An 18,146-nucleotide genomic window follows, 5' to 3' on the forward strand; every position below is an offset into this window, starting at 1 on the left:
AGCAGTACCATTTTTGTATTGATCGGACTTTTTGATCGCTTTTTATTCATTTTTTCATTGTATAAAAAGTGACCAAAAATACGCTATTCTGGAATTTGGAATTATTTTGCAAGTATGCCATTGACTGTACGGTTTAATTAATTTATATATTTTTATAATTTGGACATTTCCGCACACGGTGATACCACATATGTTTATTTTTATTTAGTTTTTTTGTTATGGGAAGGGTGATTCAAACTCTTATTAGGGGAAGGGGTTAAATTATCTTTTTTTTTTTCACTTTTTTTTTTATATTTTTTTATTTATTTTTTATTTTTTGCAATGTTATAGCTCCCATAGGCGGCTATAACACTGCACACACACTGATCTTTTACATTGATCAATGGTTTCTCATAGGAAGCCATTGATCAATGATTCTGCCGCTTGACTGCTCATGCCTGGATCTCAGCATTTCGGTGATCGGACACCAGGAGGCAAGGTAAGGGACCCTCCTGCTGTGTCTCAGCTGTTCGGGATGCCGCGATTTCGCTGCGGCGATCCCGAACAGCCCCCTGAGCTAGCTGGCAACGTTTTAGTTTCACTTTAGACGCAGCGTTCATTTTTGAAGGGTTAATAGCATAGAGGCCGGGCCGTTGTTAGAGGCCGGGCCCGGACCGCTATGATGCGGGGCCACGCTGTGGCCCCGCGTTAAAGACAGGGGGAGGACTCGGGACGTACCGGTACGTCCTTGGTCCTTAAGAGGTTAATGCACCCCATGATTTTTTAAGCCTTGGCAGCAGCTGCCTGACACTGGTTGCTAAAGTCAAATTTACTGTTGATTAAAACTTTGATCAAGAGTCCTTTTTCCATGTCAGTCGTTCCCAGCATTTTTCCGTTTGGCACACAATCCCAACCTGGATTTTTCTTTCCCATGTGAATAACCTTACATTTATCCGTTTTAAACCTCATCTTCCACTTCCCAGCCCAAGCCTCTACAAGGTCATTAATACATATATTAAATAGGGCCCAGAACTGACCCCTGGAGTACCTCACTATTACCGGTCACCCATTAAGAGTATATTCTTCATAAATGCTGATCAGGTGAGTTTGACAGGACCAATTTTCATTGAGCTACTCCAATATAGCATCTCATAGAAACTTTCACTAGTTGAAACACTCCTCCACCCTCTCATGTCCATTTTTTTTATCGTTAATTTGGCTGTTTTCATCTGATGCATCAAGATCTTTGTCCATGTCTGTCTATGCTCAGAGAAAATCTAAATTGGATCAACATAGCAATGAGAAAAGCCTTTGCTGTTCTTACCCCCAACCCTATATTCATTTAGTAAACCAGTGGCTCAATTTAATTTAAAGGGGGGGAAAAAAAGATAAATATTCAGAAGTTTTAGAATTAGCTTGTCCATGGTTTTCCAGAAATATTCATATTCTGTCAGAGTGAACCTTGCCTAGGAGTATATTCCATGGAAGATATGAAGAGGGCACTCACCCAATTTCTGATGAATCAAGTAGATTTATTCATAGCAAACAGTGCAGCGTGTAAGACAAAGACAGGACGGACGGGTTCATCAGGTGAACACAGGCATTCACCTGCTGAACCCGTCCGTCCTGTCTTTGTCTTACACGCTGCACTCTTTGCTATGAATAAATCTACTTGATTCATCAGAAATTGGGTGAGTGCCCTCTTTCTTCATATATTCCACGGAATATATTTCATGAACTGTAACCTACATGAGTGAGCACCACACACTGATAGTGTGTTTAAGATAGTAGCGATGAAGCGCACGCCACGCTGTAGAGTGGGACAATTAATAGGAGACTACAGCTGTTGCCCAAGTGTTTTTCTTTTTTGCCATATCCTTGCCTAGGAGTCATAACTGTTAAAAAACTGTACGGATCTTTTAAATAAAATTCTGATACCAGCTTTGCACTTTAATTCACAGGTTCCAATGCTGTTGTTGGCATGGATATTTCTGAACCTGTTGGTAAGTACGACTTCATGTTATTTGATAGATATCCATTTGTTATTGCATCACGAATTTGTCAATACTCAAACAGTGCCTTCATGAGAATCCAGGTAGAAAAAACAGACATGGCCACACATCCATTAGTTTTTGAAATTATGCTGAGAAGCAATTAGATCAAAATTGTGGATGTGCGGCCAGGTCTGTTTTTTTCTACCTGCATTAAGTGTCTTCATGCACTTTGTTGTAACTTTGTTAGGGGCCTGTGCTTACAGGAGTTTGTGGCCAGCAGAGATGGTCAGGCACTAAAAACAGCAAAAGTGTTGGTGTTATGGTGACCCACAAATTTTTATTTATTTTTTGGGTGGCATAATGCTAAGCCCACAAAGTACCTTATGGGGAAAGCCATTTTGCGCTTTTTAACAATATTAAGAGATGGTTTAGAGCATATCCAATGGATATAGGCACAATAGATTGTAGCTGATCTGATTCACTTCTATGGGAGAATTTTCTAGTCATGGTCTGTAACCTGTGCAGTGAGGCTGACCACAGATTCTACAGAAAGTCTATGAAGGCATGCTCCATCAGCGAGAGGAGAGAATGCTTAGCTGATTGCTTCTTCCTGCTCCTTCTAGCAGTTGATGATGATCTCTGCACCCAGACCCTGACCAATCGAATCCTTTGACGTGCATGACATGTAAAAAAAAATTTTTTTTTAGATGACAGGAAAAATAAATGGGATTCAAAGTAGTAACCTAAGCCTTTGAGATTGTCTGTCTAAAAATCCACCTACTGTTTTATACTCCTGTTGAAAGTGTAGCTAAAGGGTTAACAGAAGTTACTTACCTCTCTGATCTTGTTACTGCCAGAACCAATTATTTGCCAATCTGTGCTACAGATATCATGGCTCCTATCCCTGAGCTTTGATGCCTGGAGCACAGTGCGTTACCATTGAGACCTCTGTTTTCCTTCTGGAGCAAATGGCACACAACCAAAGTGCTGACCAGATTAGAAAGGTACGTGAAGTAGTGCTTTTTAAAATGCATTTGGGGCCCCTTTAATATCTAAAACCTAAATAATTGGATTTAAAGCAGGTAAAAGCTCCACAGGGAAGCAGATGTCATCACGACACTCATCGGGGGTTAATAGTGACTAACCGTAATTCCATACTGTTTAAAATAACAAATTTATTAGGACATCAGATGCGCACGGTTTACATGTTTCGAGGGGCGGGACCCCCTCTTCGTCAGGTTCAATGATAGACTAGCTGGAATCATGAGAGGTTTTATAGCATTAGCCCGCGAAAATAAAATAACATTAAAATTTACATGGAGATTAAACAAAAAATATTCGCTTGACATACATATGAAAATACATGGCAGCATGTTCATACATATACAGGGTATTCTCATTGTAAAATCGCATATGTATTCGAATAATTGTGTGCACTATTATGTGCGCATTATTATGTGTACAATGCGATTTTACAATGAGAATACCCTGTATATGTATGAACATGCTGCCATGTATTTTCATATGTATGTCAAGCGAATATTTTTGTTTAATCTAAATGTAATTTTAATGTAATTTTATTTTCGGGGGCTAATGCGGTATAAAACCCGTCATGAGTCCAGCTAGCCTATAATTGGACCTGACGAAGAGGGGGTCCCGCCCCTCGAAACGTGTAGTCCGTGCACATCTGATGTCCTAATAAATTTCTGTTATTTTAAACTGTCCGGAAATTACGGTTAATAATTATCCCCCGGTGAGCGCCGTGATGACGTCTGCTTCCCTGTGGAGCTTTTACCTGCTTTAAATCCAGCTGTTTCTACCGGCACTGGAAGGATGGAATTGATGTCTGCTGCACTCCGGATCTGATTGAGCCACTGCTTGCTGGCGATATACGTGGATTGGTGTTGTGCCCAGAGCACAACACGTCCAAGTGAGCACACTCCACCATAGCTCACCATGCTTTCCTTAAAAGGATTAACGGCATATGTTTGCGCTTTTTTTTTGTTTTTAATTTTTTTTTCCCATAAAAAACGCATCTAAAAAACCTATTCATAGGGATTATAGCAGGATAAGTGGTCAGTGGGGGCCTGATTGCTTGAACTCCCACCAGTCACTAGAGCTGTGGTCCCTTGTCTCCAAATAAATGGAGTCACAGCACACATGCCCAACTCAATTTACTTTTTGTGAGATATCTGATTACAGCTGAGTACAGCACTAGTCTGTCTTCACAAGTGCCTTGAAAAGTAAATGGAAGCTAAGCATATGTTTTATTGCTCAATTCACCAATGGACAGGACTTCTGTTTTCATGATCTGTGGGGATCCAAGTGGTGTAACTGTCACTTATCCTGACGGTTAACTTTTAATCATGGGACAACCCCTTGAAGCTGCTGTCTCTGATTACAGTAGTAATAATGAAATTGTGTTTGCTGTGAACATCCTTTACTACACTTCATTTTTTTTCTATTTTAATATTGGTGTCTTTATAGTAGAAAATGGGGAGACCGAGATGTCACCTGAAGAGTCCTGGGACCACAAAGATGAGCCGAGCGAAGCAGAGCCAGGAGGCGGCTTCTTGGGAGATAGTGGCTCTTCTGAAGAAGTTGCTCAAGAAATGATGGAGGATGATGAGGAAGTTCCAAAACCTAAAACTGTTGTTGCACCACCCGATGCACCCAAAAAAGAACATGTTAATGTAGTGTTCATCGGACACGTAGGTATGTAGATTTGGGGTCATTTTGACCGCAGCATTAAAGTGAGGCGAAAAGAGTATGCAGTATTTGACTTTATCTACTAAGTTTAACAGACAGTTTGAAACATTGTGTCCTACTTTACAGCACATTGTGAAATCTGTGGTCAAATATAAATTAATTTTTATTTATTTTTTTCATGCGGGCCACCAGATGCTGGAAAATCAACTATTGGGGGACAGATTATGTAAGTAAATACTAAATGAATAAATTTCAATCTATCAGAAGAAGCAGTGTATAACTGAGGTCTCCCGCTAAAAACATGCCAGGAGTTGTAGCATATAAATTGGACAGTACATGATTGGAGACCATTGCTGGGGTCTGGTTTCTGTCAGGTTATACATTCAATTACATTTACTTTTATTTTAGGTATTTAACTGGCATGGTGGACAAAAGGACACTTGAGAAATATGAAAGGGAAGCAAAAGAGAAGAACAGAGAAACCTGGTGAGTGATACTATAAAGGAGAAGTAACTGTTTTTAGAAATTTGTGTTCTTCTGCCAGTCTTCACAGTCCGAGATCACTTTTGATAACTGGCAGGCAAGAATTATCCTTTGAACACTTCCAATTTGTTAATTTTGGTAAAATTTTAATGTATTAATATTTACACTTTACTACTGTTAGGTACCTCTCATGGGCTTTAGACACCAACCAGGAGGAACGAGATAAGGGTAAAACTGTAGAAGTTGGCCGTGCCTATTTTGAAACTGAGAAGAAACACTTCACAATCCTTGATGCCCCTGGTCACAAGAGCTTTGTTCCTAATATGATTGGTGGAGCCTCACAAGCAGATTTGGCTGTGCTGGTAATGTTATACCCTTTTGGGAAAATCTCTGGGGTGTATAGGTTGTTTGCTTTGAATCCAAAACAGCATCTACATTGTGCAATTGTATTTACCCAGAATCTGGGGAATGTAATACAAGACAATCTCTGCCAGATTTCATGATCCTGGAAATGAATTTTCTCAATACTCATTAACCTGATTGATTTTATTACAACAATATGAACATTTACATAAATATTATTTTTAAGTTTTCAGTAACTATTTCTCGTTCGGCTCCATTGGGGGACACAGGAACCGTTGGTATATCTTGCTGACACTAGGCCTTAATAAAAAAAAAAAAAAAAAGGCAGCCCCTCCTGGAAGTATACACCCCGCCCAGTGACTGTGAGCTAATCAGTTTTTAGCTTTAGTGTCAGCAGGAGGCAGATGGAGGTCTGGAGCTCTCCAGACCTCGTCTTCTTTTTATTATTTTGTAGTGTTATTAGTTTTTTCTCTCCTTTATTTTTTTTTTAGGTTGGGGCAACAGGAGCATGGCACTGCCTGGCCTCCCACTTGGGAGCAAAGGTCACGGTCCATAAAGTATGCACTGTTAATCCTTTCTTGCCACCGACCAGTGCTAAGGGATGTACCCTGGGTCCGGGTCCCCTCTTGCCCCTGCTCGACCTGCTTTTTGCAGCCTGGTATGATGCAGGTGGCACCAGTCTGGTTGAAGACTTCAGAGGTGAGTATAATGGGACATCTTCTGGGTAAGTATCCCTATCCCCTCTCCTATATCCCTATCTCTTCTTCCCCCCCCCCCCCCCTGGCCTGCTGGGGATTCCTTATTTATTATTCTTTATTTTTACTTCTGGGGGAAGGAGCCTGATTGGGAGCCCAGTCTCCCCTCTTATACTTTATTCAGACTGTCGGCATTCCTCTCCAGAGTCTGACCAGCGGCACTCATTATTCTGGTGCGACAGTCTTACTGACTTGCACTACAGGGGTCACGGGTCTCCTCCCTCTGGGTCCCTCTACTTACAGGAGGCTATGCACTCCTGGGGGGCTGATCCCTCACGGTCATAAGATTCCCCAGTTTCGAGCGCTGCAGATGCTGTCAAGCTGCTCTCCTCAGGGATTCTGTTCTACCAGCTGCTGCTGTTTCTACACTCTGCTGCTGCTCCTGCACACAGCTTTCTGCAGCTTCTGGAACAAGGGTTCTCCTTCTCTCAAGAGACCTACACCTCTGCAAGGGCCGTTCTGCTGCTTCAGGACACAGGAACCTGGGTGAGCTTGCTCCTTTTTTCTCTGGGTTGGCTGACTTATCTGCTCTTTCCATGTCCGACCCTAGCTCCGAACCACCTCCCAGACGGGCTGTTGCCGCCTTAGTCACTTACTTTACTTGCACGGGCTGTAAAACTTAAAATGCCAGGTGGTTCATCTGAGTACACCTGCTCTGCCTGCTCCGCTTCACGTCCCAACTGCCTTCTGCCCAGGATAGCTCCCTGGAGTGTGTAGTCTCTGACCCTCCCCCGGTTTGGGTGTTCTCACTCTCCCAGAAGATCTCTGATCTGGCGCAGGTTTCCAGAGAGTTGGCTGCTGCCTTGAAGCACTCCATGCTCTTTCCCGGGAGGCTCGTTCAGATGCCTCCTGACCGCCGATACTCTAAGTGCCCCAGGGTCATTTAGTCTGACTTCTCACCTGATAGGATGTCTCCACACCACCCTCTCTCCCTTTCTCCATCTTCTAGGCAGCATCCTCACTCCCGCGGTCGCTCCCCTAGGGGCAGTTCCCGATCCAACAGGCCAGATCTATGTCACCAAGTTCTAGAGCCTCCCCTGCTCCTTCCCAGTCTCCTGGAGAAATGGTGGACACAGACTCGGATTCCGAAGAGCTGTCATCCATGACAGACATGGTGGACAGTTTATTGTCGTCTGTCAGGGACACCTTTCACCTACAGGACCCTGGAACTTCGAACCCAGCTCCAGAAGTTTCCTTCCGCCGCACTCGCCAGTCTCCCAAGGTCTTCAATACTCATACGGAGTTTGATGACCTGCTAGAGACTGTCTGGAAGCCCACGGAGAAGCGCTTTCAAGGGTCTAAACGGCTGAAGGCTATGTTTCCATTTACCCAAGACCTGTTCTCCAAGTGGACCGCCTACCTACAGTGAGACCCTCCAGTCTCTCGCTTATCTAAATCCACCACTCTTCCCCTGGCTGTTGCGGCTTCCTTCAAGGACCCCGTGGGCAAGCGAATTTGTCGAAATTCACCTTCTGCTGTTTGCCGTGACTTGGGTATCCAAAGACCTATCTGCCTAGGCCTCTCAACTTCGCCAAGGCGTTTTATCCAGGGCTCCTCCAGATGATCTGGCTGACTTAGCTAACCAGATCTCCAACGCTGGTGATTATCTCTGCTCGGTGTCCTTGGAAGGCCTGGAATGCTGACGCGGCCTCCAAGAAATTCCTTGCCGAGATGCTCTTTACTGACGGCCGTCTTTTTGGCAAACGCCCGGAAGAAATAATCTCCGAAGCTACAGGCGTTAAGTGCTCTCTGCTCCCTCAGAATAAGGTGCGTCGCACCAATTCTCACCGCAAGTCCTATTTGTTTCGGTCCCTTGGCTCAGGCAGCCAGGACAAACCAGCGTCCTTGCAGTCTCTGAAGGCTCCTATCTTCAAAGCATGCCCCTCCTGGAAGCAGGACGGCCGTTCTGGACGTTTCTCCACCAAATCGGGTACTTGCAAGCCTCCCGACCTGAGCCTTCCCCTTGGGTGGGCGGTTGCCTGTCCCTCTTTCAGGACATTTGGTTGGCGCAGGTGCAGGATTCCTGGGTTCGGGACCTCATTTCAGACAGCTACCTTATCGAGGTTTGGTTCTTCTCCCCAGGAACGTTTTTTCCGGTCCCGGCCTCCTCGCTCTCTGGCCCTGGCTGCAGCCTTTCAGTCTGCACTCCACACCCTCCTTGCGCATTTGTGCCAGTTCTGCACCAGGAAATTTTTTTGGGCTTCTATTAGAATGTGAATGGGGGGGGGGGGGGGGTGTCGGTGCTTCTGGACGACGTTGATCAAAGCTCCATCCTTGGCCCAACATCGGGAGAGTCTCCATAACACCCTTCAGACCCTGACCAGTTTCGGGTGGTTGATCAAATGAGAGAAATCTAACCTTTCTCCCTCCCAGTCTCTGTTTTTCCAGGAACTTCAATTCGACACCGAAAAGGCTCAAGTGGAGTGCTCTCTTATCCAGCATCCGCCTATTGCGTTGCCCCGGAGCCGGTGTCAATCTGTTAATGCATGAAAGTGTTGGGCAGGATCGTGGTGGCCACAGAAGCTTTTCCCTTTGCTCAGTTCTGGTGTCTCCCTCTACAGTGGGACAAGTCTCCTTGCACCCTCCACCGCCGGATTAGACTGACCCCACGGCTCGCCGGTCGCTCCTTTGGTGACTCTGCTCTCCACTCCTTCAGGAGGGCCGCTCGTTCCTCACACTGCGTTGGCAGGTCTTAACGACCGATGCGTGCCTCCTCGGCTGGGGGGGGGGGTAGTTTTTCAGGACCGGACGGTTCAGGGCCACTGGTCTCTCCAGAAAGCGCGTCTCCCCATCAACATCCTGAAGCTTCGGGCCATCTTTCTTTGTTTCCACTCCGGGGCCATTTGGATCGGGTTCAAACGGGTGACGCTACGGCCGTGGCTTATATAATTCACCAGGGGGGCCCTCGCTGCAAAGATTCTTGTCTGGGAAGAATGCCAGGTTCCCTCCATATCGGCGATCCACATTCTAGGGGTGGACAATTGGGAGGCGGAGAGACCCCGGGAAGTGGTGTTCGCAGCAATTCCCGAATGTTGGGGGACCACGGACGTGGACCTTTCTTTGTGTCCCGCCTAAACCGGCAGGTTCCCGCCTTCGTAGCTAAGTCCCGCGATCCTCTGGCTCTGGACGTGTTGGTTGTTCCCTGGACTCAGTTCGCCTTTCCTTAGCTCTTTCTGCCACTTCCCCTCCTGCCCAGTGTTATGAGGAAGCTCAAGGCAGAAGGCGTCTCAGCAATTCTAGTGGCACCGGATTGGCCCCGGCACTCGTGGTTCGCCTCGTGGTGGACGTTCCCATGTGGCTTCTGGATCGGCCCGCCCTTCTTTCAGGGTCCCCTCTGCCACCCCAATTCACTGCCGCTGCGTTTGACGGTGTGACGGTTAAAACCGCGGTGCTGACTGCTCACGTTTTCTCTCTCCGGGTCATTCGCTCCATGCTTCGGGCGCGTAAACCGTCATCTGCCAGGATTTACTACAGGACCTGGCGTGCCTATTTTCGGTGGTGCGAAGCCCATTCCCGGTCTCCCGTTGTTTTTCCTTGCCGAACATTCTTTCCTTTCTGCAATCGGGTCTGGAAATGTTTGAAACTTAGTTCCCTCAAGGGGCAGGTGTCAGCGCTTTCCATTCTTTTTCAGCGCCCCTGGCTTCTGATCCTCATGTTCGCACCTTCCTTCAGGGTGTGGCACACGAGACTCCTCCTTACATGTCTTCCACTCCTCCCTGGGATCTGAATTTGGTTCTCAACACTTCGCAAGTCGCCCCATTTGAACCCCTTTGGGAGATCTCACTGCTTCCTTTCCTGGAAGATGTCCTTTCTCATTGCCGTGACTTCCATCCGGCAGGTGTCGGAACTGGCGGCTCTATCCTGCTGATTTTTGGTCCTCCACCAGGACAAGGCTGTGCTTCGGCCGGTACCTTCTTTTCTGCTGAAGGTGCTCTCCTCTTTTTATCTGAATGAGGATATCGTCCTTCCCTCTTTCTGCCCAGCTCCGTCTCACCCTAAAGAGCGCTCGCTCCACAACTTGGACGTGGTCAGAGCTCTGTGTTTATCTCTTGGCCACCTCTTCCTTTCGTTGCTCTGAAAGGCCGGCGCAAGGGGTTTCCAGCTTCTAAGGCGACCATTTCCTGTCGCCATATCAGAGGTCTATCGTTCTAAGTGGAAGGCTCCCCCTTTCCGGGTTATGGCTCACTCCACCCGCTCTGTTGGGGCCTCTTGGGCGGTATTCAACAGGTCTTAGGTCCTGCAGGTGTATAAGGCATCCACTTTGTTGTCCATGCACACTTTAATCTAGTTCTGCCAGGTGCACACTTAAGCATCTACTGACACCGGTTTTGGGCATAAAGTGTTGCAGGTGGCGGTGGTGTTGCCATCCGCTTGATTCTCTGGTTGGGTTCTGTTTTCTGGCTGGGGACTGATTTGGTATGTCCCACGGTTCCTGTGTCCCCCAATGGGGCCGAAGAGAAAAGGGGTTTTTTTTTGTTTTTTTTATACTTACTGTAAAATCCCTTTCTCTGAGGATCCATTGGGGGACACAGCACCCACCCGTTGTTTCAGTTTGTTGCACTAAGGCTCGATTTCCTGTCTTCGGGCTGGTTCGGTTGTTTTGTCTGGGCCTTCTTCGTACTCTCTCTAGTATTTTTTGGTTTCTTTCTACTGCTTTGGGACTAAACTGATTAACTCAGTCAGTGGGCGGGGCATATCCTGCCAAGAGGGGCTGACTTCTTTTTTTTTTAAATTTTTTTAAGGCCTAGTGTCCGCCTCCTAATGGCAGCAAGATATACCCACGGTTCCGGTGTCCCCCAATGGATCCTCTGAGAGAGATTTTACAGTAAGTGTAAAAAAAATCTCCTTTCCCCCCCCTCTCTTTAGGTTATCTCTGCACGAAAAGGAGAATTTGAAACCGGATTTGAGAAAGGAGGACAGACAAGAGAGCATGCCATGTTGGCAAAAACAGCTGGCGTAAAACATTTAATAGTTCTTATTAATAAAATGGATGATCCAACAGTAAACTGGAGCAATGACAGGTATGTAAACCTAAGCAAACCCATAATTCACGTAAGACAAGCAATCCAGGAATTGTCTAGGAAACTGCTATGTGAATTAGGCTGGGTTCACACTACGTTTTTCAACTACGGTTCCCGCATACATTTTCTATCAAAAACATTTTGGGGGAAAAAAAACGGATGGAACAGTATGGGAAAAAGTAAACCGTATGCGTTTTTTAACAGTATACTGTTTTTAAAAGTGCATACAGTTCAGTCAGTTTTTATAGAAAAAGAACCCATACGTTTTTGAAAATGTTTTCCATTTTTAATGGGAGGGGTCTTGGGTGGGGACTTTAGGATTCAAATGCGCATGTGCAAAGTAAAAACGTATACGTTTTTCCCATATGGAACCGTATACATGTGCGTTTCCCATTGATGTCCATGTAAAAAAAAAAAGTATGCGGTTGCAGTACGGTTTTTAAACCGGAGACAAAATCGTGGTCAACCACGGTTTTGACTCCGGTTTAAAAACCGTACTGCAACCGCATACTTTTTTTTTTTTACATGGACATCAATGGGAAACGCACATGTATACGGTTCCATATGGGAAAAACGTATACGTTTTTACTTTGCACATGCGCATTTGAATCCTAAAGTCCCCACCCAAGACCCCTCCCATTAAAAATAGACATTTTCAAAAACGTATGGGTTCTTTTTCTATAAAAACTGACGGAACTGTATGCACTTTTAAAAACAGTATACTGTTTAAAAACGCATACGGTTTACTTTTTCCCATACTTTTCCAGCAGTTTTTTTCCCCATACAGTTTTTGATAGAAAACGTATGCGGGAACCGTAGTTGAAAAACGTAGTGTGAACCCAGCCTTACTTGAAGTTCCAGCAGTGGTACCTGTATGTAGCATCTCTGTTGGTGCTATAGTGCGAGAAAAGGTGTTTGTTGTTGTGGGTGGGGGGTGTGTGTGTGTGTGTGTGTGTGTGTGTGTGTTTTTTATTTATTTTTTATTTTTATAATTTAGGTGTGCTCAGGGCCACAGCAGCTCTGCCCATTCACTTTCTCTGCAATTTCTCGCTTTCATGGACAGTTAGAGCTTGATAGACATAGAGCTTTACAGGCTCAGCGCGACTTTAGACATGTCATATGTGCACCACAATCTGGCTGTAGCTCTTTCTGTCCATCCAAGAAGAGTGAGATGGCGGGGATAAATTAGTGTGCACAGACTTTTTGGCCCACCATGCCTGACTCATCAGGCGATTCAAAAGTTTTCTTCCCTCCATAGCACCGACTAATGCTACATACAGGTACCGATACACTCACTGCAAGTAATGCTATATTCACAGTTTACTAGACAATTTCTGCTTGACAGTTAATACTTTAACCCACTTGCGGACGTAGCAATTTTTCATTACTTGGTCGCTCTTCATTGGGGAACACCGATATTGATGGGTATATGCTCTTGCCACTAGGAGACTCTGAAACTAGAAAAAAAAAGTTGGCACATCCCTGGCAGGATATACCCGCCCACTTTTTAGCTAGTGTCAGTAGGAGAAATACACAGGTATGGGAGCCCCCCAGACCTGGTTTGTTGTTTTATTATTTTCTAGTCAAGTACATCTAGTTAGGTTCTCTTTCCTTTTGTTATATTTCTAGGTTGGGTGACAGGAGCATGGTGCTACCTGATCTCCCACATGCGACAAAGAGGCACGGTGCATAAGAGTATGGGCAGTCAATCCCTTATTGCCAGCGCCTGGAGGTTGTACCCTGGGTCCGGGTCCCTACTGCCCCTGCTCGCCTGGCATGATGCTGGCTGAAGACATCAAGTGGTGAGTATGTGGGGACAACTGAGGTGAGTATGCTGCTGCAGACCTGGCGGCTCTCCCCACGCTCCTAGTATGCGATGGTAGCCGCCACCTCCTCACCTCTGCGCCCGGGTCTGCTGTGTGCACCCGGGGTGCTCAGCCGGCGGGGTTCATGGTGTTATGGCGGGACGTAGCTCCGCCCTTATTCCTTTGAGCCAGTGCGCGAATCGGGAGGTCAGACTGCTCCTCCTTTCCAGGTTCACGCGCGCTGCAATGGTCGTTCCGATGCCCGCTCGTGGCACTACCTTGGAGCTTCTCCCAGTACTGCTGCTCCCCCTGCTGCAGTGGGTCAGCGGCACTCTGTAGATGGAGCTGCTCCGATAGCCGCTCCCAAAGCTGTAGCCCGGCGGGAGTTCTTCCAGCCGACCCGCTCTTGTCCCCCGGCTCAGAGCCGTGCAGCTTAGCAGGTGCTTTTATAGCATGCTGCTTTGTCCCTTTGCTGTTCCAAGGACTGCCCGCCTGCATTCGGCACATGCTGTGGGTGTCCTAGCCCATCTCACTAATGGGCGGGCAGAAACCGCATGGGGCGCCTTCCCCACGCTTCCTTTCTGCCCTGTTTAGTACAATAAAAAAAAAAAAATTCTTCTCTACTGCTGGTCATTTTGACCGTTTGGCGTTTGGCCCCCTCTTGCAGTTAATAATTGACTTGTGCCCTTAATGTCTTGCTTCTTGTGGGGTCCCTCTTGTGACATCCAATAGCTATTACAGGCCTGTAATATCTGTTCTTATCAGATTAATATCTGCTGGGCTTCTTTTTTAGGGACTGTATAAGGGGTCTGCTTTATTTGCTTCTGTCACCTTGTACGGGACCTGAGAAGGCAAATAACATTAAGTCTCTTGAGGTATGCCTCTGGCATACCTATTTTCTGCCAGGTTCTCACTCTGTTAGGGAGCGTCTGCGATCCGCCATGAAAATGACCCTGTGGGGCAGGTATTGGACCTAATATCAATGTGCCCGACCGTAGTCTTGCCTTTCGCTCATTTTACAGATTCCGCATCCGCGGCTGGATTCCGGTACCCCACTGCTAGTGCAAGGTGTCTGATGGTGTGACCTGTTGTATACTATGGACCCACATCAGTAAGCTAGACAGTGGTCTGCATGGTTTTCTCAGCTGCCTGTCACTTATCACACGGCTGATGTGTTTGCGGCTGGAGTTCCTGTACCCCACTGCTGTGCGAGGTGTACGAAGGAGTGATCCAGCGTGTCCAATGGGCCCTCTACAGGGTGACAGGATACAATCCACGGCTCTTCAGCCTCCCCCGATCTACCAGGATGGTGGGGACACTATCCATGGCTCCTAGGCCTCCCCTCCCTCCCACATGTGACAGAGGGGCACAGTCATCACCTATCTGGCTGTTGTTCCCTTTTCGCCTTTGCCTGGAGGTATGCTTGTTCAGCCAAACTCTTGTCTGCACGGTTTCCACCACCGTCGGTCTCCCATCTCTGGGCTGCTGCGGGCATGGCCAGGTTTCCCTTTACCTCACTGCTATTGTGAGGAATCTGGATGAGGGTCCCTGCAGGTACAGGGACTGATGCCAGTCAGCCAGACTCTTTCTCTGCTGGGTCTCCTACACCGCCAGGTCGCCCGTTTGTTCAGCCGCACTCCAGTACCCCACTTTCTGTGGAAGGGTTCGAAGAATCCTATACCAGTCAGCCGTATGGTTGTCTGCATGGTTTTCTACTGCCTGGTCAACTACCATACACTTCCCACACCGTGGACTGACCAGGTAAACTCCCCCATTCCTGCGGCTGTGTCCGGTGACTTTCCATGTGAAGTTCCACAAAATGTGTGTCATTGGACCTTTTTTAAACCTGTAAGTCAAGCTGTGTCTGCATGTTTCCTGCCCCACATGCATCCTTCATCTCTTGCATCAGCGACCGCAGTCTTGGTGTGTGGCACCATTAGGAGATGGGGTGTGGGCGTTTCCTGCGGGTTCCATGGCTTCACAGAAACAGCAACACTCTGTTCCCCTTTCTAAGAGTGCCATTTTGGTCTGCTAGGGGCATGGTTGTGACACACCGTTGGGTGCGAAGCCTGTCTTCCATACTGCTGGATTTTTGCATGTCTGCTGTTTCTTTCATGCCTGCAGTCTTGGTACCCCACTACTATCGTAAGGAAACCATGTCTGAGGTGTCTGTTGCCGCCCAACTGGTCCAGGGTTTCACCCCGATGGGATGTTTCCTCTCAAAGCTGTTGGAGGCTGTGAGTGCTTCTTACTTGCATTCGTAGTCACGTCTTTGTATCTTTGCCAAGCACCAGTGTCCAGGATTCCGATCCACCTGAGGACACTAATTGGCTCCTCCATACCTTGATATGTTATTGCAGAGTTCCTGGGGGCTGTGTCCACCCAGTACTTTGTCCCGTTGCTGCGGGCCGGCATTTCCCTGCTCATACAGTGCCTGGCGCGCTTTGACAATCACCCTTCCTCAGGGGGGGTGCGGGGATCAGGGAGCTTGGCTGGTCTGTGCCAGTTTCATCTCGACCACCCCTTGTTTTCCCCTCCTCTAGGGGGACTTTCACTGAGCGCTTTCTCCTGCCAAGATGGAGCCATCTCTCTCTTCCAATTTTTTTGCTGAGAACATTCAGAGGAGCTTTTCGGTTTCTATGCTTGTGTGCTTACTGCCCACTTTTGCAGCCTGGTTCTCTTCCTATTTCTTGGTTGTCTACTGCTGCTCATACAGCCTTGGCACTCTCCTCTGTTGGAGGAGTTTTTGCAATCATTTATGGCTTGGCGACAGCCGGCCTAGCCACCGTCTGTTGTTTGGGTCCTGCCATTGCTCTCCTCCTCCCTCGGTGCAATCTCCCGGGAAGGGTGTGTTCATCTTTCTCTTGGACTGTGTCAGTTGCACTGCACTGACACTACAGTCTTCTGGAGTAACCTTCATGTGCCCAGAACCAGCTTGGGTTCCCTTTTTTGTTTCACCTTCCTTTCCTGTCTTGACGGAATGTTGCTTTGGAGTGCTCTGGTCTGCTCGGACCGCTGAGGTCAAAGACTGGTTAGTCTCCTTGTCTTGGACACTATCCTAGGATGCCGTGGCGTGCCTTCTTTTCTAGGTCGGTCCTCATTGTTCTTTAGGCATTAGTGATGGTTGAGGTCTTGGGCATGTGTATCAATCCTGCCCAGACTTCTACGCGATCCAATTTGTGGGGCGATCTTTCTGTACCACACTTCCTCTTGTCTTGACACAGAAGTTTGTCACCCGGAGCGTTTTGCGGTTATTGGGTTTACTTATATGTCAGGTGTAAGTCTTCCAGGAGACTCTGGAACCTCCTATTCCCATGTCGGTCGCTCCAGTGTTCCGGGATGCTTCTGCTTCTTTTTTGGTGGTTATTACTTTGTTTCCTCCTTCGGGGTCCATGTACTCCCATGATGGAGGGCATTCCGGTGTTATCAATCTTATGCACCAGACCTCTCTAGAGCCGGTTTCCGTCTTTTTTCCAGTGTTTTTTTTTTTTTGGTCTCCACCTTCTGTGCTCGCCTTCTGCTCGGGCGTTCGCTGCTCTCCCTGTGTTTTTCCGCCATGCTTTCTTGACTTGGTTGACTAGTTGGGGTTCTCTTGTTGTGACTTTTAACATTTTTGTTGATTTCCTACCTCCTTCCTGGATGGTTCCAGCCCATCTGGCTTCCTTGTCGACCGTTTATCTTTTTTATATGGACCGTAGGTTTAGAATTTCTGCACAGGACAGTCCCTTCCTTTGGCGTCCTAGTCAATCTGCATGTACGGGGAATCTTCCAGGAGCTCACTTTCTTGGCCTCGGTTGTCTCTGGCCTGGAATCTCGTCCGCTGGCCTTACGGACTACTAGGTTCAGTCTCTGGACTGATTCCCTTTCTATGGTGGTTATCACCCTAGGGGACTGCTTTTGTACGTCCCATCAATATCTCTGTCCCCCAATGAAGAGCGACCGAGAAGAGTTTTTTTTGTACTCACCATAAAATATTTTTCTTAGCCTTCACTGGGGGACACTGCACCTACCTTCATTTTTCTTTTTGTCCGGATGATCTTGGGCGGTTATTGGGTTTATCTGGGATTCTTTTCTAGGGTCCTTCAGACGTATTTCTTTCTTGGCTTCTCCTACTGCTTTGTGATGACAAAACTGATCAGGGAGGAGCCAACTTTTTTTTCTAGTGTCAGCGCATCAGTATCTGTGTCCCCAATGAAAGCTACAAGAGATTTGCATTTACATTTTTTTTTCTCTGCTGACCTTACCATAATGCTTTTTAGAATTGTGATCTCTACCAACAGGCCTATATAGAGGCTTGTTTTTTTGCGCCACTAGTTCTACTATGTAGTGACATAACTCATTTTTACTACATAATCTACAGCAAAATAAAAAAAAATATTTTGTGTGGTTAAATTGAAAAAACAAACCTGCAATTCTTCAACTTTTGGGAGATTTTGAAATGACACGTAGGTCAACAGTAAAATGAGTATGCTTTAAATTTGTCTATAACACTTTATTTTTCTGCATGGGCGCTTTTTTTTTTTTTTGCACCGTGATCTATAGTTTTCAATTTAATGAATTTGTAAACCTTGTGCATCTGCATACAAGAATATAACAGCACACTGCTAGTGCTAAGATATGTGTAATATGACACATTTTAAAAGGTTTTTAGTAGAGCTTGGCGGTATGAACAAATGTGTGTATCACAGTATTTTTGTAACTTATGGCAGTTCCACGGTATATAACGGTATTTCCCCCCCCAATTATTAGCCCAGTAAATTCATCGAAGTAAATTCAGATCACCCGCAAGGCTGCGCCTCTCATCCTCTATACTGTACGCTGTATGCCCGGGCTGCAAAAGATAAATATAATAAACTTTAACTCGCCTTCCTACATCGGCCTCACACTCTTCCTGGGCATGGGAACGTCGCAGAGCCGTCAGCCTATCACTGGCCGCAGCAAAGTTCCGCCGGTGATAGGCTGAGCCCACTGTCATGTAAGAAACTGGCTTCTTACATGACAGTTCGCTCAACCTATCACCGGCCGAGGCGGAACATC

The 18,146-nt window shown here is 46.7% G+C and overlaps 1 protein-coding gene across 2 annotated transcripts in view; it reads left to right on the plus strand.

The window, feature by feature from the left end:
• Window positions 1-18,146, plus strand: part of GSPT1 (G1 to S phase transition 1) — a 76,202-nt gene that overhangs the window by 23,732 nt on the left and 34,324 nt on the right. Inside the window, exons 3-8 of one of the 2 annotated variants that reach the window (XM_056534832.1) lie at window positions 1,941-1,982; window positions 4,464-4,688; window positions 4,875-4,908; window positions 5,091-5,168; window positions 5,347-5,527; window positions 11,150-11,304. In XM_056534832.1, coding sequence (XP_056390807.1) covers window positions 1,941-1,982; window positions 4,464-4,688; window positions 4,875-4,908; window positions 5,091-5,168; window positions 5,347-5,527; window positions 11,150-11,304 — 715 coding nt within the window. Of the gene's footprint in view, window positions 1-1,940; window positions 1,983-4,460; window positions 4,689-4,874; window positions 4,909-5,090; window positions 5,169-5,346; window positions 5,528-11,149; window positions 11,305-18,146 lie in introns of both variants that reach the window. The other variant, XM_056534831.1, reaches the window with a different exon arrangement.

The sequence above is a fragment of the Hyla sarda genome, chromosome 8 (assembly GCF_029499605.1).
Source record: "Hyla sarda isolate aHylSar1 chromosome 8, aHylSar1.hap1, whole genome shotgun sequence".
NCBI lineage: Eukaryota > Metazoa > Chordata > Amphibia > Anura > Hylidae > Hyla > Hyla sarda.